The sequence below is a fragment of the Eumetopias jubatus genome, unplaced genomic scaffold (assembly GCF_037043125.1).
Source record: "Eumetopias jubatus isolate StellerSeaLion01/CBP00866 unplaced genomic scaffold, mEumJub1_p1.0 scaffold_4, whole genome shotgun sequence".
Classification (NCBI taxonomy): Eukaryota; Metazoa; Chordata; class Mammalia; order Carnivora; family Otariidae; genus Eumetopias; species Eumetopias jubatus.
In genome coordinates, this window is record NW_028274810.1 from 35,039,137 (window position 1) to 35,062,297 (window position 23,161).

Here is a 23,161-nt window from a genome sequence, read left to right on the forward strand (position 1 = left end):
CTGTAAAACAAAAAGTTTGAAGGGCGGGCGCGAAAAGTTCACCCAGAGCAGCAACTGAGAGACAAAGAGCCTCTCCCCGGCCCCGCCCCCTGATTCCCGCCAATAGCAACAGACGCCGGCCCTTGCTTTCCCCAGCCCGGCCAATCAGCTGCGTCGGCTATGGCCCGACGGAAGGGGCGGGGCGGCCGTTGCCAGAGAAGCCACTTGATGGTTACTAGCTCTATTTTCGTCCCTCTTGCACCTGGCCGGGCACTCTTCCACCGCAAGCAGTTCTAGATATTCGCCTCCCTGCCACCTCGCGTCCTTTGGCTTCCTTTCTAGCTTTCGCCTGCGGCACTGCCCCCTGCGTCCCGCTCTCTCCTAGCCGACACAGGGCTGGAGAGCACAGGTACGCTGGCGGTGGTTTCCACCAACGTTCGCTGAGCGTCTTTGCGGCCCCTTTGGACCCCTTCCTTAGCGGAGCGGCGGCGGGCTGACGTCACGGCGGCGTGCTAACGCAGCGGTCGGGGCGTAGGCACGCTTTTGGGAGGCGGGAAGCTTGGGGTCGGACCGTTTCCTTGCGGTTATCGCAGACGCGCTTAGGGGTTCGGGTGGTCGGGGCCGTATTGGGTCCCGGAAGTGAAAGGCCTTCACGTCCACCCGGAACTAGACCTCAGCCGCTTTCTGCGCATACCTGCCACTTCCCCTAGAATTGACTGCCTGGCCTGGGAAAAAGACAGCGAGGCTCGTATTCCTAGGGAGGGTGTGGTCCCCAAGACCCCAGGGTAGATCATAGTTGATGGGCTTTCCAGAACTAAGCCCTTATCCGGCCGACCCGGGCATGGCGGCGTTTCCTTCGGAAACAATTCCTCTTACTCATTTGGCTGGCTTTTTAAGCGACCACCATATAATATACCCGATTGTGGTAGGCCCTGGGGCTCCTTTAGTGAAGAATACTATGGGAGGCCTGGGAAATTAAGTCCTCCAGGTTCCTCCTAGGTTTCCAGACTCAATAGGAAACTCCTTCAAGTGTGTGGCCTTGGACCGGTCACTTAACTTTCCTGGCTTCAGTTTCCTTATCTGGAAAACGAGGGCAATAATAGTCATTTTGGAGTGGTTGTAATAAAAGAGATTAAGTAAACCAGTGTCAGGTTTTGAGTATAGGTAGTAAGGGTGCTTGTTGATTGAGAAAACCATAGCCACACTGGGGCTGGTATTTAGGATGTATATTTCGGAGACAAAGTTTCCCTGTCACCTCGCCCATAGTAAGGTTTCAGGTGTTTTTGAATTAATGAGGTTCTTGGAGTAGTTTTAAACACTACTTGGCTAAAGGAACAAACCACAGAAAACCTGTTTTTAAAATTAGTTTGCTTTCCTTCTGCTTAGAATAAGAATGTCATGGTCATGTTCCTAATTCTGTAACAGCTAGGTATCCATTTTCTGCCTCTCTTTCTTCTACTTTCACGGTTGATGTGTATAAATAATATGGTTTTTGTACCCAAAAAACCCAAAGGTATGAGAAAGTGGCTTTGTTTATATTGTACAAATGAATGAGACCCAAGGAGCTGAGTATAGCAGTGAGGTTGACATAACATGTACCCACTAAACTCAATTCTTTTGGAAGTCAGTTGTTTTCCCGTGGGCTCTGGTTTAGTAGTACTCAATTTATGACTACTTTGTAGATGATTTGTAATGATTCTGTAAGGAACAGATCTTGAAAGAATTGTTTCGAAAAGTTGGTTTTATACAGATAACTCACGCCTGCAAGTATTTTAAGGAATAGTGATTGACTCAGTATGATTTTTTTTTTCAAGATGAAAAAATTTAAAGAAAAGACCTGGTGGGAAAGCAACCTCAACAATGAGCCAAAGGGACCCTAAATTAAAAAAAAAAAACTAAACACATTCAAACAAACAAAAAACCCCACCTGTAAGTGATACTTCATTCTGTTCAAACCTCCCCACAGCTTTGGCTGGCAAAGTTTATTTCTCATTATGTAGAAGAGGCAACTAAGGCCTGCTGTGGCTAAGAGTTGTCCGTGTCAGGTGGCTCTAAGGACTAAGAACAGGTGAGTCTGGCCCAGTATTTCATTTTAATATGCTGCCTCTGGGTCATCAAGAAGTGAATGGTTAAATTATGTTCAGGCTACCTATACTATGTTTGAGAAAGAAGAAATAATACTTTCAGGAGGTTTTCTTCAAGCCCGCAAGTGAATTTTGGTACTTAAAGGGATAAGCTGTCATTTTCTGGAACAGGTATGTGGAGCAATCCATTCAGATGGGCATGGGTAAATGAAGTGTTATATTTGGTCACTTTCTGTACTGAATCTCTTGCTATTCTAATTCCTTCATTGTTTTTCAAGTTTTTTTTTTTTTTAATCACCAGTGGAAACAACTTTTGATTTCTTCAAAATTTTTTCTAGGAAAACAATGCTGGAATTTCATTTCTCTGGGACCCTAATAACCGGTTTCACTACTTCTACTCTTCTCCCCTCCATATACCTGGTCCATTCTCCAAAATACCACTAAATTTATCTTTTAAAGATACATTTTTGATCTGTTATTATCCTGCTTAAAATGATTTAATGGTCTGTCTTAACCTTTAGGAAACAAGTCAAGCTTTTGAGCTTGGCATACAGTGACCACTTCATTGTGTCCAGTTTCATCCTTTGCCACTTGCCCTTGCAAATCATGTCCTTTCATGATTCCTTCCTCTTGCTTGTACTTGACCCTGTACCTAGAATGCCTTTTTCTCTTTCTTTTTGTCATACTCAGATTTGTTTTGCAGGACTCTACAATTCTTTAGTAAACTTTGACTAGTGTGAAGAATAGTGAGAGAGATGAGAAGCATTCCTATATCTACTTTGTGTTCTTTGCTGAATATTTCAGTGAATTTTTCAGGAGAAGTTGTGTGTTTTTGTTTGAAGCCAGTGGGAGCTCGTTTTCCAAGAATGAATGTTTGGCAAAACAGATTGAAATCTGTGAGATTTCAATTTCTTTGGAGAGATTAGTTTTAAATATATATTTGCAGCTGGTTTGTTTACTTAGAGCAATCTAGATGCTAAGGAAGGGCATGAACTGGGATCTTTCTTTTCTCTGACCATGGCCAGCATTATAGTCCCTGAACAGCCATCCCTCAAATGCTTGTTGTTGGCCAAATGGAACATACTTTAGTGAGTGTAGCTGGGTCCGTGTAAACCATGACCACGCCTGGAAAAAGCTTTAAGTACATGCCTTTTTGATAGGGGACTGGTAAAGTCATCTCTGTATAGGAACTTTAATTCCTTAAACATTAAAATATATTTAAATTGCTAATCTTTAGGGGTTTGGTTATTAAATATGTGTGCAGAATATGTGTCTTTGTTTCACCACCAAGTTGTACAGAAGTATATTTGTCAATTGGCAGTATATTCCATGTAATTGAAAACATTTTCTTGCGAAACATCTTTTCCATAGAGGAATACATTTGGCTCACTAAAATGATAGCATTTTTTATAAAGGTAGGACTTTTTATGCTAAAAAAAAATTGTTCAGCACACATATGTTTTTGGTTATAGTATTGTCACAACACAAAAATAGTGCAGTGCCTTGGAACCTTTGAACAATTTTTATCCTGGAAAATATTTCTAGATTGTAAGAATATAATTGTTGATAATTTCTATGGATATATCTGAGACTTGACTTACATAGTTCTCTCTGTTTTGAGAATCAGTAATGAAGATAACATTTTTGAATGTTGGGCTAAGAGTCATTCTAACATCTCTGTTTTTACAATGTGTTAATTTTGTTTACCCTTTAAGATAAGGCACAGTTACTTTTTACAGGCGATGAAGCAGAAAAATGTATTTCATCTTGTGATAAAACTTTTAGAAAAATTGTATAAATAGCCGCCAATAGCCCACAGAGCCAAGTAAGCACTCATTTAAAATAGTAATACCAAACTGAATCTTATAAAATATGCCTACCAATTGAAGATCCCTAATCCTCTTACATTTATTTTTGAATTTTTATTCAAAATATAGGAAATATTTTTCTTTTAATGATTCCCCCAAAAGATGAATCAGTGAAGTGAATAAGTAAAAAGCAACTGCCTTTATTCATCACATTAACTGCTCTAAGCCTTGAGTCCTCTCCTTCAATTACTGCTTAGCTTTTATAAGGCTTGTAGATGCTAAGGATTCAAATGTAAATAAGGTATTCTTTCTTGAGATTCCAGTGTGCAGAGCAAGAAATTTTCAACATGTGGATGAATGAAAGGTAAATACCAGTTCCTCTGTGAGTGGGGTAGCTATTGGAACCAAACAGATCAGTAGATGATAGTACTGTTGATTGCAGTGATATATCTAGATCATGTTCTTCTTCACTCTTAGGTTTGGTTTTTCATTTGATTTTTTGTATCCATCTATTTTTAATTCTTCTTTAATTCTTTAAGACTTCAAATAGCTCAAAATACTGTTATGTCTTACTAACAGATGTTTCATATTTCAGCATTCAAGTAGATCATCTTAGATATCTGTAGGTTAATTAGCAGTTCCATTTGTACATGAGTTGTTGGTATTTCAAAAATGTTGGCATGCATTTCTTTGGTCTATGTCCTAAATATTTGTTTCTGTAGTGTATGGAACCTTCAGACAAAAATAGATGTATTTTTACAGACACTTTCAAAGTGTCATTTAGAAATACAAGTAATTTTCAACTTATAATTTCTTCACATCTACTTAAAGTATTGAAAATTCTTGACCAAATGTATTGTAAAGTACAGGTTTATAAAAATAAATTACAAAGAGGAAAAACGCTGAAGATCTTAAATATAACATTTGATTTTGCATAAATATAAAATGAAGTCAGGGAGACACATTACCATATATTAGAGTTGTGAAAACACAGCCTTAATGATTGCCAAAGCACTAATTTATTACTTAAAATGGAACAGTTCTGAAGAAATTCATGAATATTCCTGTTTAAAAAATGACACCTCTGAGTTTGAGTGAAAACAGTTGTTTAGTAAAACTTAGAAGTACCTGTCTGTTAACACCAAAGAATATCCTAGAGTGAGCTGGGAAATAGGAATAAATTAATTTAATTTTGTAAGGTCTACTTTCAAAAGAATAAATCTTTTTGTAGCTATTGTTACCAAATACTTCGAAAAGATATGAAATTTCTATTCTAGGCATACATAACATACATTTCCTATTGGGTAGATATAATGAAACTAAGGACCAGAGTTACCATAGTTTTTATATTTATTTTCTAGTTGACTGGATTAAGATACTATAATACTTCAAGAAATAGATTAATAAAAATTTTACATTCTTGTGTAGAAAATTCTTTCTTATGTAGAAAATAACAGGCCTTTTGGAAAGTGTATGGAATTGGCAATTGTTGAATGCTTGGGCAATGCAATTTTGACACTTTTTGAATTAGTATCACAAATGAGTAGCAGTTATAATTTCTATTTTGTCTGTAAAATATTATTCTTTACACATGTTTAGGATTTTTATTTTATAGAGTAATGACAAAAAAGAACCTACTGAGTTAAGTTTAATAACTAAAATATTTCCTAGCTTTCAGCTTATGAAGAAAAGTTGTTGTGGAAGCCACCTACAAATCCATTTACCAAATTTATGGAGAAGCCTTCAATTGATGGAAGTCATTCAGAGAAACTATGTTCTCATTTTACAAGTACACCAGAGGACGAACATTTACCCCAGGCTGCCAGTGAAAGTCATCTCAGCTGGTATTCTCAATAATAGCAGGGGATATCTAATTTTCTGATTTCAACATTTCATGTTTTGTCCATACTGTAAATTATTTGAATCAAATACAGCATTCTTTCAAGAGTATCTTCTTCAAATTTAGCAATTCATATATTTATTTATCCTGATTACAAATCAGTACTCATTTAGCAGAATTGGGCTAGGTTTTTGAAATCTTAATGAAAGCAAATAAAAATGAAAGCCTTATCTATTGAGAATTATTAAAGTATTAAGCCTTATAGCTAAGATAAATGAAAATAGAAATACTATGGAATGTTGGAAATGTAGTTGATGAGTACTAATTCACTGTCATTTGGAACATTGCTATATAACAAATACCTGTCATATTTTGCTATTTCCCGTAGAATAAGGAATACACGGGGTGCCTGAGTGGTTCAGTTGGTTGAGTGTTCAGTTCTTGATTTCAGTCAGGTCATGATCTCAGGGTTGTGGCATTGAGCCCCACATTGGGCTCCACGCTCAGTGGGGAGTCAGCTTGAGATTTTCTCTTTCCCTCTCCCTTTGCCCCTCCCCCCAAATAAATAAAATCTAAAAAAAAATAGGGAATACACTTGCTATTTATATGACTCCATTGCTTACCAAGATGACAGTCTTTTTTTTTTTTTAAGATTTTATTTATTTATTTGAGAGAGAGAGAAAGGACATAAGCAGGAGGAGCAGCAGGCTCCCCGCTGAGCAGGGAGCCCGATGCAGGGCTTGATCCCACGACCCTGGGACCATGGCCTGAGCTGAAGGTAGACAACCAACTGAGCCACCCATGGGCCCCCCAAAATCACAGCCTCAAAACACCATTATTGTCACCCTTGATAGTATAGTCCAGCTTCTATTTAGCTTGTTGTAAATGACAGTGATATTTGGTCATATATAACCATTCTTGACTTTCTTCTGCCCATGGTTTTTAATAATGGACAACTGTCATTTATAGCCAACATCTTATACCCATCACGTTAAGCCAGCAGTAATTAAGAACACAGTCTGCTTTCTGACATAGCCTCTAAGATCCCATCAGTTGTGGATGAGCCATTATATTATGTTTTGTAAAGAAAGAAAAAAAGTTGCCTATTAAAGAAAGATACAATGCTCTCTTATGATTTATTTTATTTATAAATATTGAAAAAGCTCCTTCAAACTTAATTATACATAGATTTTTGACTTCAAATAACTATGCTTTTAAAAAATAAAAATAAATAAAATGTAAGTGAAATAAAGTAGGGTATTCTCAAAATTTTTTTATAAAATTTTTTATACTCAAAATCCAACTTTTTGACTCAGAGTTGTCCTTGCTATTAAGAGTATTGGTGATGTGGCATTTCTTAGGACCATCTTTAACTGAACTAAAACTTATTTGTGCTGGGCTCTTACAATATCATGCAAGCCTATATTGGAGTCTTGCTTCTGGAATGTTGCTAAACATTCCTAGTTCACCAGCTCCTTCAACCCCTCTATGGCCGTCCATTCCTAGGGGGGTTAAAAAGTGCTACACCCCATCTCTGGGGAATTCTTGAAAGCATTTGACACTTTAGTTCTGGGCATGTGCAGGAAAGAGCTCAAGACTGCTTCTTAACAAAGATTACAAGAAGCATCCTGATTTCAGGATGTAAAAATGTAACCAAAGAGATGTCTCTTACAGTGATACACAGTAGTGTCTAGGTAATCAAGAAGGCAAATATTAATAGTTTTGTTTTGATTGATGATAATGTATTATAAAGTCAAGTGTGAAGGATTTTTGCAATATGGAGAGCTTTAGTTTTTTGTGTTCCGTTTGTTTAGCTTATTTGTTCTTCTGGAGGAATTTTTTTTGTGAAGAACAGCAAGTTTCAAGAAAGCATTTGGGAATGAGGTCTAGAAAGACAAATCTTTTGGGTTTGGAGTAGGGAGTAGAAAGGGAAGTAAAAAAGACATAAACACATTCACACAAATCGTTTTACAAACCAGAAAAGAGATGTTGAACAATTACAAGTAGTACAGTGAAGCATTGCTGTTGGTGGTTTTTGTGTTTTACATATCTAAACGTTTTAAAAACTTTCTGTGTATATTAAGTATAGAAAAATAGGGGAGTATAGGAAAAATTTCATACATTTTCAGTAGCCATTCACTGTTATATTTTGGAGAGCAATTTGTGGAACTGTAATATTTAGTTACGCTGTGCTATATTTGCAAAGAAAGTATAACTAGTTTATGTGACAGATTTAACTTAAATTTTATTTGTGCGTATCTAATTAGTCTAAAGCAAGACATCCTAAATGAAAAGACTGATCTGGAAGCAACATTTAAGGAAGCTGAGTTGGCAACCTGTTCTGTAGAATTATTTTTGCCATTATTTAAGGATACCGTTGAAGAGATTAGTTTTGAAAATGTGAGTACCTGACTTATGAACATCTAATAAAATAGACAGCTAGCATAATATTCAGAATGCATTAACTGCAGTTTTGTATCTTAACATAGTTATGCTCACATACTGGTATTTGATATTAAAAATTGCAGGTTTATCAGTCTCCTATGTCATTAGCTGCAATTCTTTTCTTCAGCGATAATCTCAGGCATGCACTTGTTAAGAGGCTAACCTTGGTGCTTAACTTATCTAAAATTGAACTAGAGAGTCAACTATTTCAAGAGGGAATTTAAACAAATATTCTAAGAGAGGAAATTATATCTATTTTCTGTAGTTTTGTATGGAATAGAAACCTGTATTCTAAAATTTCGGTGTACTGAAGTTTGAGTTAGAGACAAAAATAGATTGTATTCTATTAGTTTTATTAAAATAAATGCCTGAAACACTTCGGGGCTTAAGCCCTTATTTTGATTTCATTACTTTAATGTACGATGTACTTTACTATTAATAAGCTTGGCAAAATTTACTATATGAAAAATGATTTTGTTACTAAGATAAAGTATTCTTTGATAATAGCAGTGTTGTATTTTAGAGTGTCTTAATGCTGTATCTTTTTAGATTTTTTTAAATGCTGTATCTTAAAATGGGTATGTGGTTCTTATATTTTGTCAGGCTAATCTTTTTGCATCCAATTTGAAGAAGATTTCTAAACAGAAGGAAATATTAACAAAAGAATTAGACACTTTTAAACGTGTAAAACAAGCTTTGGAACATCTTAGAAAGACAGAATACCAACAAGTAAGGACCCCTGAGCACTAATTTAATAGATATATTTCTCACTTGAAGGATTTGCTATTTCTGAATCTGTAGAAATTGAATTATTGGTATATTTGAAATGGAAATAATTCTTGAATTTTCGTTTGAAGTGTCAATCATGAAACTAACCCTCTTAACGTTTCACAAATAGTTCTACATGAAAGCAGCATGTTTTTATAGAAAATATATTTGTATTTTCTATCTCAAAATTTTTCATTGTTATATTTCATTTCAGCTGAAATGAAAGAAAGAAAATAACATTTTCTTAGAATTTAAGCTCCATTGTACCATTGTATTCATGCATTCATTTATTTTTGGGGTTAGCAGTTTGTTCAGAGGTAATTCACATACCATACAATTCATCCATTTAAAGTGCACAATTCAGTGATTTTGAGTGTATTTGTAGAACTGTGCAGCAGTCCCCACAGTCAATGTTAGAGCATTTTCATCACCACAAAAAGAAAACCCTCCCAGGTCCTTTAGAAGTTCGCCTATCTCCCAGCCTCACCCACCCCTCCTTACCCTATTATCTACTTTTTGTTTTTATGAATTTGCTCATTCTGGAAATTTCATGTAAATAGATTCATATAAAATGTGGTTCTTCATAACCACCTTTCATTTAGCATAGTGCCTTCAAGGTCATCTATGTTGTAGCACATGTTAGTGCTTCATTCCTCTTTATTGCTGAATAATATTTCATTGTATGGCTATTCCATTTTTATTTGTCCATTCCTCAGTTGATGGATATTTAGGTTGCTTCAGTTTTTGGCTGTTATGCATAAAGCTGCTGTGAACATTTATTTACAAGTTGTTTATATCCAAGAGAAATGAAAATAGTTGTATGCCAAGCAATTCCACTGTGTCCTTCTACAGAGTCCCAAGAGTGGGCTTCATGCAGTCCATGAAATTGTGTGTGCAATTTTGCATGAGATGTACATGGCACAATACTTTTGGGTGAAAGGAATTCATAGCTTTTCACATTCTCAAGCAGGAGTGTGACCCTCAAGATGAATAAACATTTTTCTATGTTCTCATTTAAAATATCTACATAGAATTCTTTTACTAATGTGCTGTGATTCTTTAAAAATAATCTTACTTGCTAAAATTAAGGTTGTTTTTATTTTTTACCTATTTATAAGCACGGTGAGCTTCCTTTGTATACAAGATTTTTGTGGTTTTTGTGTCATTGGCTTGTGTTGTCTGAGGTGTTATTTAGAAATTAGTATATAATTTCATAAACTGTGGACAAAAGATGATTTGGAACACTTAGGCAAAAATCCATCTGATGACCTTTTTAAAAATCTGAACCTTGCATGATAGTTGTCCATATTAATTTCTTAAGTGATGCTTATTCCTCTTCCTACTTTTATATAGAGAGAACTATGTTTGTCAATACTGATTTATAATATCTTTTTTTCATAGGTAGGGGACAGTTTATCCAGCATGTTAGAGAAGCTAACTGATAATGAAAGTGAAAATACTGTAAGTCTTTTTATACTTTGTGTCTACTCTGACATTTTTTATTTATATGATGCTTGGTTTTATAAAATTAGCCAACATTATCCAAATTGTGATATTTCTAACTCTTACATTATCTTTGCTGAAGAATCTTAAGAAGAAGGTACTTGAAAAGGAGACCTATATTCAAGAACTTTCTTGTTTGTTTCAGAATGAAAAGGTAAGCAAATTTTGAGCTTAATGCATCATATTTTCTTAATATTGACTCCCTCTTTTCCTTCTTTCCATCCTGACTCCCATATCCTCAGAAATAGACACAGAAGTGTTTTTACATTATTTGGATATTTTACAAGTTTTTTTAGTTTCTTTTTAAAAGATTTTTATGGTATTTAAGTCAGGGTAATTGCATAAATCACTATATATTAGGAACTATGAATAAATTTGTATTTCAATTTTAGTATAAATTAAGGAATTTTAGTGTTTATAGGAGCATTTTAGATATAATTTACTTAGGATAGGTAGGAATTTTTAAAAGGAGATTACCAGGAGCCATTAAATAAAAGGGGGGAGGGGAAAATAGCCCCATAGTTTTATATACAATTTATAATGGGGGGGTCATGGTTAATGTAAAGTGGTGCTTTGCTTTTTATCAACTTTTTAGATCATGTCTAAATATGGATAAAGTTAAAGATTGTGGGGAAGTATATCAAATAACACATTTTTTTTTGTTTTCTCTGTTACAGGCAAATGCTTTGAAAGCAGACCGTTTTTCACAATCAGTAAAAGTAGTACATGAACGACTACAGTTCCAAATTCATAAAAAGGAGGCAGAGAATGATAAATTAAAAGAATACATAAAGGTTATAAATATTAAGTCATTTTTATAGTTTAAGTGATAAAATTAACGAACAACTATAAAGCCCTTCCTTAGTTCTGGAATTTGGTGGTTTTGGAAGATTTCAATTTAAGTGTTGCCATAGGAAATACATATTTGAGGCAGATCTTAAAGATTTCTGGCTCATCTAAAGATTTGGTTCTAAATCCCAAGATAGAAATGCTCTCTCTCTTTAATACCAGTCTAGGAAGGATTTATAGAGCTTGAATTAAAAAAAAAAATCTTTCCCATTATATAGTTAATTTATGTTTATTTTGGAAAATTTGTAAAATACAAAGGAAAAAATGAAAATAATTTTTTTTTTAAGATTTTATTTTATTTGAGAGAGAGAGAATGAGAGATAGAGAGCACGAGAGGGAAGAGAGTCAGAGAGAGAAGCAGACTCCCTGCTGAGCAGGGAGCCCCATGCGGGACTTGATCCCGGGACTCCAGGATCATGACCTGAGCTGAAGGCAGTCACTTAACCAACTGAGCCACCCAGGCGCCCCAAAAATGAAAATAATTTAAAAATACTGAAACCATTATTAATATTTTGGGATATAGTATTCCTGTCTATTTTCTACATCTACACATAAATACATACTCACATTTAGTAGGCAGTCAGTAAATGCTTTATTGTTTTTTGTGTTTGTCACTAATGGTAACAACTTTAAAATCATTTACTTAGCTTTGGTGTTTAGAAAACTGAGTAACATTCTTGTCATGCAGTTTTTCTTTAGCAGTGTCATTAAGGGGAATATTTTCATTTAAACTCAGTGGTTTTAATACTCTTCTGGAAGCCTCACAGGCACTTTGAAATAAGAACCTGAGGTCGCTATGACAAGCTAACTGGATCTATTGTCATTATTTTTGCCAAAGGAAAGAAGCAGTGTTCTCACTTGGAGAAGAGAAGTGTACAATGATAACCCCCCTGGAGTGTGAGGACATTGGTGTTAAATTTCTGTTTGCTTTTGCACTCCTGAATCATGCAGATGTTTGCAACCTGTGGCATGCTTCAAGACTGTGCTTGGGGTATTTTGGTTTTTGTTTTTCTTCAAGGATGAAAAGCTTTTGCCCAGTAAGGGGACATTAAGCAGGCTTATGCGGAATGTAAATTTTGTCCTTTGTCCTCCTACCTGTGCTTTTTAAGCACTATCCTCCATGGGTTCCCTGTGTCGTTTGCATGGGAGTCCTAGGGCATTACAGATGAACTAGAGTTGATATTGCATTAGCCTGTCATGGTAAATACAATAGAATACATGTGATTTAACACCTCAGATAATCATCTATCACAATTTACATAAGTTTTAGTTATGTCCTCAAATAGCAGTTGGGAAATTTTTGAAAACATTTCCTTCAGTTTAAAAATGAAATATTAAGTGATATTTTAAAGTTAATTTTAACAATTTTCATGATAATTTAGAGAATATAAGACTAAAATCTTAAGATTTTGCCATGACATTCTTCTAATACTTTAAGTTTAAATTCCTTTACAAAAACCCTACTGTTTAGAAATAATTACAAGAAGTTGCATTAGGTTACTGATCTTTCTACCCTCCTTGTAACATGGAATTTTGGAATTTAAGACATTAAGTTATGGGGGGGGCGGAATTTAGTTCTTTGATTTATGTTTCACAAGGTTCTTTTTGGAGTACAAAGATAATGAACTCAGTTCGGCAACATAAATCTCATTTAATATTTTAGTTTTGACTCCAGTGAGTCAATTCATTTTAATAGGTCTTGAAAAATTTACATTTTAGTTCTCTGAGAAATATTCCAAAGATACTTTAACCCATTTTTTCTTCCTAGATCTTTATAATATAGCAATTAGGAATAAATATTTTCATAATTTAGAAGAAACAGAGTAATTGTCTTCATAATATGCAGCATGTAGAGCTCCTTGGAAATAGGGAAAGGCGAATAGTTGACTTTAAATGTACATTCATTTGGCAAAAGACTGCAAAGAGTCATTTATTTCGAAACCATAAAAATAATTTCATAGTTTAGTATACTTCCTAATAGTGCTCAAATGTGGGATAGGATAAATCTAGTGAGGAAGTCCTGACTGGAATCTTGTGCCAAGGGATTTATTTCACCTTGGTGTTTAAATTGCTTTAGCAAAATGTAACAATTATTCATGGTGTGCTGATGACACCCTGTGGTTTCCTAGAGGAATGGCAGCTGTATTTCCTGTGGAGTCTGTTCTCTTAAGTAGACTTGTACTGCTCTTACTCATGCTTGTTTTCCCCCAACTACTTATTAAAACATTTCATATTTTAATTTTAATAATTTAAATAATTTAATAATAATTTAAATAATTTAATTTAATAATTTTTTTAGTTTAAGTAGACTTCTAGAGACTATTTAACAGTATTTTTTTTAAGATTTTATTTATTTGTCAGAGACAGCGAGAGGGAACACGAGCAGGGGGAGCAGTAGGGAGAGGGAGAAGAAGGCTTCCCGCCGAGCAGGGGGCCTGATGTGGGACTCGATCCCAGGACCCTGGGATAATGACCTGAGCCGAAGGCAGACACTTAACCGACTGAGCCACCCAGGCGCCCCTGTTTAACAGTATTTTGCTGCTTGTCGTAATCTACCGAGTTCACTTTTCAAAGAGGGCTAGTCTTTAAATCTTATTTAATGTGTACTTCTTAATCTAAACTCTAGTGGAAGTTAAGAAGCATAGTTTTTATTGATCATGGAGCTAAATAGAAAACCCAATCTTTTACTTTGACTCCTTTGATTTTTTTTCATTAAAATGATTGTCTAAGAAATGTTAAACTAAAACCTAAATTCTGTAATAATTTTTTTTAGTATTATACAGCTTTCAAAAAATGTAAAAACATTAAAATCTTAGGTCTCTAAATTCTTAGATATTTAGTAGTCAAATACTTTAAATACAAAGTCTTAAAATAATTTGAAATAAAAGCATGAGAGTTACCACACTAAATCATATCTGTCATCCACCCAGCCTATTATTCTGTCTCTAGTTATGTAAGGAAAGAGTCATGCCAATTAACACCATCAAATTCAATGGATAGAAACATGCCCCTTAACATCTTTTCACCCTTACTGTTGTGGATCTGATAGTTATCCATCTAAGCCTCTTCAGTCTTGGAACAGTAACTTCCATAAGGTTACTACTCATTGGATAAAGTAGTACTCTTATTCCCCTTGATGTAACTCTTATAAATGTCAAGGCATGCCCCTTAATTCTAGTAAATTAAAATTTGCAAAATAAGTCTATCTCATCTACCTTTTTTGTGATCTATAGATTTTGATCTAATGTCCTTTAAGCCTTTATCATTTCAACTGAAAAGTCCTGACATATGTAGGGAGCTACTGATTCTTTTGAGCTTTGTGTAATTTGTTTGAATTGTCTCCAGCTCAATTATGGTTTTTTGATTTTCAGTAACTAGTACTATGTATAATATTCTAGATGTGAAATTTTAACAAGTTCTAGTTAATTACAAAAGTTTAAAAAATGTACTGTAATCACCAATATTAGTATCTTTAATAAGAGTAGGATTAATTTTATGTAGGCTTATATATTTTAAATTTGTATTCTATAATGTTACAAATAAACATTGGTGAAACCACCTTTCTTTACTGTTTTGCTTTTTATTAATCCTGTGATTAATCCTTTTGATAAAATCTATGGAAGATTATTTACATATTTTTACAATGTTGACATAAACATTGGAGTTCTAAAATAATTTAAGTACTACTAATATTTTTTTAGAGCTTGGAAACCAAGATAACTGAATGGAACTTACAACTGAGAAAGAATAAGCATGAAGCTGTGGCAATGAAAGAATCAAGCAAACAAAAAACTATAGCTCTAAAAAAGGCATCTAAAATTTACAGACAAAGGCTTAAATACTTTACTGGAGACGTGGAAAACCTTACCTCCCAAATTAGAGATCAGGTAAGTTTATACATTCTTCCTTAACTGTCCTTTGTCCTTAGGTTATGTAGTTAATGTCATATTGCTTAATATAATAATCTTCTCTTAGTGCTACTGATACTAGGAAAACTTTACTCACACTCTTTCGCTTTAGTCTGTTTTGAAAGGTTATAGAAAATGCCACATTTGCATATTGAATTATATCAGTATTTCCTTGGGAACTTTATTAAAGGATATATTAAAAGTGTCCCAATGCATCTATGGCAAGCTAAGGGTAGCACTTCATACATATTCCCCCTTGGAAATGGACAGTGTACATTAGCATATTAAAGGCCCTGAGTAGGAAAAGTAAAACAGCATAATGAAGAGTTTTGAACTCAGAGTTTCTCACCACTTATTTAACCACAGAACTCTTGTTTTACCCACAAAACAACTCTTGGAACTGGTTCTAAGGAACACCAGTTTGGGAAATGCTGATTTATGTTATTAGACCATATGACTGTATTCAGTAATTCACTTCATTTGAACTCTGTAATGCACTTAAAGCCATTCACTGACGTAAACACACCATGTGAAAGTTATCTTTGGGTGTAGTACAAAGTTGAGAACTGGACTTAGTGCTTTGTTGTTTTTGATGAATTACTGTATTTATTCAATTAGCAATTGATAAAATATTTACTCTTTTTAATGTCTCATGGGTATTCCACCTCTTAAGAACTGATGTTAAGACTTATAGAGTTATTAGAGGCTTTTAGAAATGAAAGTGGACTTGCATAAACTTCCTTGTGTAAAGAAAACAACTTGATATTTTATAAGCTCGAGTGTTAACACTTAAAGATGAACGACATTCAGAAGAATCTAACTAGACAAAAAGAATTAAGGACTAAGTTCAAAATCTAGAAGGTCATTAGACCGAGTTGAATGCCTGAAAATATTCTTGAGTGGTGAAAGCTAATCAAGCCATTAACATTCTCGGGATTTTCCTGTTTAGATAGCATTGTGTCACGCATACCCCGGATCATGGTATAGGAAGGCTCTTCTGTTTGTTCATCTTGCGACTTTGGGTGAGGTACTTAACCTCTCTAAGATTGTTTCCTCATCTATAAAATAGGATATAATAATATTCCTATCTCATATGATTGTAGAGAGGACTAAATGAGGAAATATATATCAAAGCACAGTGCCTGGCCATCGTACATTTTTGCCATATTGGCCTCCTTTCTATTCCTCTAATGAGTAGTTTTATTGTTTGCTATTATCTCTGGCTGTAATGTTCTTGGATTCACAATAGCTGGTTCTTTTTTGATCATTCGGGTATCTTTTTAATTGTCATCTCTTCAAGGGGCCTTCCTTGACCACTCCTTTTGAAGTAGTCCCACAACAGTCTTATCATATCTTGAATTCCCTTCATAGCATTTATTTTATAGATAAAATTTCTGAGTATCTTTACATTATAGTATATTGCCTAACTTACACTTCATATATATATGTATATATATATCCCAACTTATATACTTCATTGTGCAAATAAAAATTCATTTTACATAAAATATGAAAACAGAATACTAGGCTTTATTCAACGTATCAACATCATTACTGTAAAAAAGTATAAGCCAAAAAAGTCTTGCATATAGTAGATGCTAAATAAATGCTTGTTCTGTGACTGGATGAATGATAGAAGGAAAGAAAGAAGCCCCCAATAAATACTGTCTGCTATCATTATTACTTCTGGGTCTTCTGATTAAAAATTATTGTTATTGTCCTCCCAGTGAGTTTGTCATCCTGTAGAATGTAGACAGGGCACACAATGACTATAGCTCACTAGGTGGGTTTGTAAAGAGTAAATTCATTTGACAGTTATTTATTGAGCATCTTCTGTATGCCAGGCACTTTCAAGGCCCTAGCAATGAACAAAACAGACAAAAATCTCTACCTCGAGGAGCTCACATGCAAAGTCGACAAGCCACTACTATAGTTTTCATGTCTTTGTTGACAGTGTTTGAAAGTCAATGGGGGTGACCTCTACAAAACAGCTTGACATCATTATAGCAACAATAAATAAGGCTGCATTATTAAATGCTATGGAATTATGGAATCGCAGATAGCTTCCATATATATCAATAAGGGGCTTCTTTCTCTGATGTTTATGTGGTTGTTATCATCTTCTATATATAGAATGCAAAATGAAAAGCTCAAGAAATAGGAAGGAAGTTATCTTCATTAATTTTGAAACATTGTTTGAAAATAGTTATATCAACATCCTTAAAATGTAGTGTTGGAACTGCCACTATGCCCATTAAAGCAATACTACTATAAAGATATTATCAACATTTACTTTAAAAGTTTCCTATATTCAGAGTTGTACACTAAAATTTTCCATATTGAAAATTCCATCCCTTATAGGATGTTTCCTTATTTATATTGTATTTGTGTTTAGAGCCCTGCACAAAACCAAAGGGTTATTCAATTATAAGTTGAGTACTTGATGTATTTTTTAGGAAGCCAAGCTGTCTGAAACAATTTCAGCTTCCAATGCCTGGAAAAGTCATTATGAGAAAATTGTAATAGAAAAAACTGAATTGGAAGTTCAGATTGAAACAATGCAAAAGTAAGAAAAAAATTTAGAATCTTTGTACGGGTTAATAAGTGTTTTCAGTTCCTTCCTCTTTAAGCAGTTTGCATTTTGGTTCTTCTGGATTACATGTGGTAAAGGTTGTCCATATGATTCAATATTTTTGCTATTTATAATTTTAAAGACTTCTTATTCTATTCTAAAAATACGAGAAAATGATTACCCACTAAAAAGTGCATTGGTGTTCACATTTTGAATTTTGTAGGTTAGTATTTGGAATTGGGTATGTGTCATCTATTATTTGCAGTTAAATGTTAACACTACTTTGTCTTAAAATGGAAGTGATAGTTCTCTACCAAACAAGAATGTGTAAGTAAGAATATATAACAGAGCTTACAATAACAGCACAAATGCTTTCAAATCCTAAAAATTATTGTTCCTTAAAGTGCCTTAATTGCATAACAAAGAAAATCAATGAGTAAAAATGCTTATCTTTTATGCTTTGAAATTTATTACTGATAAACTAATAGTAATGAACCCTGCACATTTGTTTTTAAATGTTTTATTTTCTGTATATTCTCTTCAGTTTTATCATTGTAAACTAGCATGCATAATTCTCTTCTAGAGGTGAGTTATTGCCTCACTTGATCCTTTTATTTAACCTTGGCCTTGAGATTGTGTGTACGTATGTGCATGTGTGTGAATGAGAGACAGACGGCCACTGAGATAATAGTTCAGATATTTTACTGAATAGCAAAGGGAATGGTGTACAATTTTTCATTGGCATCCTCAGTGAGTAAATATTGCTAATCAAGGTTTTGCAGGTAGTAGCCTGGCAGATAACTGCTTCCTGTTCACTTTGTTCTTGTGACTTCTGCTAACTTTAAAACCACATACCCTACCAACATAATTTCAGAAACACACTTAAAAAGTATTATTTGAGTGAAAATTTCTATGACTTTTATAAAATATATCATTTATCTCATAAAGGCAAGTTACGAATCTTTTGGAAGACCTGAAGAAAATGGAAGACGTTGGAAAAAATTCATGTGAAGAAATTCTTAGAAAACTTCACTCAATTGAATATGAAAATGAAACCCTGAATCTTGAGAATACAAAATTAAAGGTAATGTGTGTCCTGGGGTGATGGCTGGCTCAGTTGGTGGAGCATGCAGCTCTTGATCTCAGGGTTGTGAGTTTGAGCTCCATATTGGGTGTAGAGATTACTTAAAAATAAAATCTTTTTTTTTTTTTTAAAGTTAATGTGTGTTCATGTGTGTATGTGAGTATATTGTCTAATGACAACTTAGTAGAAGTAGCTGGAATGGTTGCATGATTAGGATAGTGCTCTTGTGTCATTTTGACCTTTATGTTTGTAAGGGTATTAGAAGATCATTATAATATGCAACTTCTAAAGCTACATATATATCCATATTTATATATCTATATATACACATTATAGACACATATTTGCATATAGATTTTTAAGTCTTTATAGTTGTATACACAGATATATGTTAAAGTTGTTTTCAGCAATATTAAATAAGATTTATGAGGTTGAGTAACTGTCTCGACTTCTAAAAACTTTTATTCTTCAGTTTTAGCTGTTGAATCATCCAAAATTACATTAACTTTAATGCGTAAGATTTTTTTCTAGGTGTCATGGTTACGATAGGCTATACCTAAGGCCTGGTCTGTTTGAAACCAGAAAGTATGTTCCTGGCTGCTTCATAACCAGAAAGAATTTTCCAACTTAATCAAATCCAAGGGGTGATTGGTTTGTATGTGTACCAGAGAAAAAAATGGGGAAGAAGTTTTTATACTTTCTGAGAAAAAAAAATTGATTTCTCATTTAGAGATACAAGTAACCAGATGAGACTTGATTAAAGATGACTGCATCAGGGTGCCTGGGTGGCCCAGTCACTTAGGCATCTGCCTTCAGCTCAGGTCATGATCCCGGGGTCCTGGGATGGAGCCCTGCGTCAGACTCCCTGCTCAGCGGGGAGTCTGCTTCTCCTTCTCACTCTCCCTCTGTGTCTCCCTCTCTCTTTCTGTCAAATAAGTAAAATCTTAAAAAAAAAAAAGATGACAGCATCATTTTCAGTTCTTTAATACTATTTTTGGAGGATTATAAATAGAACACAGAAAAGAATCTATGTAAAAAGGCCAGAGTTGGCAGTTCAAAGCAGATGTGGCATCAGAGAACCAACCCTCTTTTTAGCTCTGTCTTCTGCCATTCCTAGGTTATGACCCTCATGATCCAAAATGATTGCTGGAGATTGCCCGGGGGAACAGATGAGTTATAACCCATAACTCCCCTTAGGGACACTTCCTGTAAGTTCCATACCACTCTACTCTTCTACTTATTCAGGCACATGGCCCCAACTAGGTGCAAGGGAAACTAGGGAATGTAGTCTTCTAGTTATCCTGGGCTCTAGCCAAATATGAATACTCATTATTTCCTGCAATTTGTTCATGTTTTCCTGTATCTCTTCCTGTAGTTTTACTATATTTACAGTTTGGAATCATTTTCCCTAGTACCTAAGACCTACCTTAGTTCAGCTCAAGTGCTACCTCCTCCCCAAAGTCTTTTCAATTAGATTGAGTCTCTCCTTATAAACTCCCATCTTTATATGCCCAGAATGCCTAGGGAAGATGTGACATACACTTAGCCTCCATGAATATTTATTGAATGAATGCTTAAAATGTTTTTCTTGGAAGAGGAAGCAATTTTATTATGTTTATTTTCTTAATTTCCTTGATAACCTTCAGAGAGAAAGGATTAAGATAATATTTCATCAATTATAAATCTAATTTTTAATCAAATGGTAAGTAGAATTAATTTTAAATTACATAGTATGAGAATCATTGGGTTAAAGTTTACATCTTATATTCTGTTAATAATTCAGAAACATGTATTTTTAATGTATTATTCTTTGGGATTTTTGTTTAAGGAAAAAAAGCTAGGTGTATTTGGCATATGTTTCTGTAATGTAAAATTGCCTAGATGTATTTTGTTACTTTTAATGACTTTAGAATAATTTTAGATTTTAACATTTCAAATGAAAAAAGAATCTAGTTGATAATGCTTCCAAGACCCAGTGACCTCTTCTCTTGAAATTGCAAGAGTTTATTTGGATGGTTGTAAGTTCTATTTGTTCATTATAAAGAGCTGAAAAAAACCAGAAAAGCATAAAGGGAAAAATTTGAAAATCACTTGTAATCTCACAACTCAAAGAAACTAAAGTTACCATTTTAGCATATAGTTTTGAGGATTTTGGACTAGTTCCAATGTTTTGCTACTATAAATAATGTGGGTAGTTTCTTTGAGTCTTTTTGCCTGTTTTCTTAGGATAAATTTCTAGGATTGTAATTATATGGTCAAAAGGGAGGCTCATTTTTGGTGTTATATATTTCCAAATTACCCATCAGATGGGTCACTATATTTTTCCCAGTACTTAGACAATTTTAAAACAAATCTCTCCAAATTCGCTAGGTGTTCTCATCTAGTGTTGGGGCTTTAAGTACCATCTATATCCTAGGAGGCGGCTCTCAAATTTGTATCTCTAGCCTAGACCTTGCCCCTGAATTCCGGACACATCTTCCATTGCCTACTCGAAATCTCCACTTGGATATTTAACAGGTGTCTCAAAGTTAGCATGTTTAAAATAGAGCTCCTGTATTCTCCTAAATGGCTCATCCTACAGTTGTCCGCATCTCAGTTAACAACAATTGTCTGTCCTTTCATCTGGTGTCATCCTTGACTCCTTTCTCTCCCACCTGCTTCAAGTCTGTCAACAGATCTCCTTCACATAAATGCAGGATTTGACCACCTCTCCCCAGCACCACTGCTGTTGTCTTGGTTTAAGCCACCATCATCTCTCATAGTTGCGGTGACTTCCTGACCCCCCTTTGCGTCCACCCTTGCCGCTGCAGTCAGCTTTCAGTGCAGCATAACGTAGTTCCCATACAAATGTAAGTCAGACCATGTCACTGCTCCACCCAAAACCCTCCAATCATATCTGGTTAATAAACACTTACAAAGCATTATTCCATCTGGCTTTCCAGTACTTCTCTGACCTCATCTCCTTCCATTCTCCCCTTTGTTTTCTCCCTTCCTGCCACATTAGCCTTGCTGTTTTTCCCCTAACTGGCCAGGGCTTGTCCCACAGTTGCCTTTCTCTGTGGGAATTCTCTTCCCTCAAAGAGCCACACTTCCTTTCAGTGTTTGCTCAGAGATCCCTTTCTCCGGAGGCCTCCCTGGCCCGTCCCCAACATGTCATTCCTATCCTGCTTTTGTGTATGATATGTTTTACTTCATATTCTTGTTTTTTGTTAATCTATCCCCTTTGTGTCTGTCTATATGTGGAGTACATAAGCCCCATGAAGGAAGGGATATTTTGGTTCTTTCATTCATTAATAAAAGAATATCCAGTGTCTAGAGCATTTTTCAATAACTAGTAAATGTTTTTTCATGTATTTTTTGATTGTGTACATTTCTGCCTTTATGAATTACCTATTCATTATCCTTTATATGTCTTTTTTTCTAATTAATATGTAAGAACCCTGTACTAAGGGTATTAATCTTTTGTCATAATTTGTTACTCTCTTTTACATTTTATTTGCCTCTTAAATTTTTTGAGGGGGCAATGAAATTTAGAGAGATATATTTACACACATGTATCGATACATTTTTTTTTCTTTTATGGCTTCTGTTAAGTCTGTCGCATTTCTGCGTATCTTATAAGTAGAAGCACTGACTGCCTGCAATCCAGACTATCTTCTCAAGGATGTATAGTGAGCATCCTTGGAAGATAGCCATGTTTTCTTACCAAAGGGTAGACGTGCTTACTGCCTGTTAGGAGAGATCTGGGTTCCCTAAACTCAGGGTTGCTCCTCTGCAGTGCATCCCACTGCGTGTGCAGGTGTCATCTGGCCCTCATTGTGTCGCCCTGGGGGAACTGGGGCTTGGGAGACAAATGCAAATCTGACATCTGGCTACCGCTCTTGCTGTAATCAAGTTTTGTGTCTCTGACCCAGGAGTCTCAACGTCTTCTGCTAACATGCGTGAAACTGTTCTAGGCTCACTTGTCAAGTTGGAGGGTAAAATCCCAAACCCTTACAGTACTTGATATCTTCTTCTGATTTTATGCTTAGTAGGGGTTTTGCTACCCTAAAATCAAAATTTTAGCTGTATCTTCTGTGAAAAATTTTAAAAACTTTATTTTTAAAATATAAATAAATATAAAAAATAATGTTGGGGCAAGTAGTTCATCTATTTTTTCTTTCTAATAGTTAAACAGTTGTCTTATTACCATTATTTAGTGATCCATATTTTCCTCATTGATTTAAAAATTCAATCTTCATCATATACTAAATATAACTTTAGTGTATTTTTCTGTTTCTGTTCCATTGACCTCTATATTCTTACATTGGTATCTTGAAAT

At 34.7% G+C, this 23,161-nt stretch overlaps 1 protein-coding gene across 2 annotated transcripts in view; it reads left to right on the plus strand.

The window, feature by feature from the left end:
* The first annotated feature begins 224 nt into the window (after positions 1–224).
* Positions 225–23,161, plus strand: part of ODF2L (outer dense fiber of sperm tails 2 like) — a 35,848-nt gene continuing 12,911 nt past the window's right edge. For both annotated transcript variants that reach the window (XM_028102500.2, XM_028102497.2), the window contains exons 1-11: positions 225–388; positions 4,188–4,235; positions 5,543–5,715; positions 7,979–8,111; positions 8,760–8,885; positions 10,326–10,385; positions 10,510–10,581; positions 11,105–11,221; positions 14,978–15,163; positions 17,641–17,750; positions 18,705–18,840. In XM_028102500.2, coding sequence (XP_027958301.1) covers positions 5,603–5,715; positions 7,979–8,111; positions 8,760–8,885; positions 10,326–10,385; positions 10,510–10,581; positions 11,105–11,221; positions 14,978–15,163; positions 17,641–17,750; positions 18,705–18,840 — 1,053 coding nt within the window. In that variant the 5' untranslated portion in view covers positions 225–388; positions 4,188–4,235; positions 5,543–5,602. The remainder of the gene's footprint in view (positions 389–4,187; positions 4,236–5,542; positions 5,716–7,978; positions 8,112–8,759; positions 8,886–10,325; positions 10,386–10,509; positions 10,582–11,104; positions 11,222–14,977; positions 15,164–17,640; positions 17,751–18,704; positions 18,841–23,161) is intronic.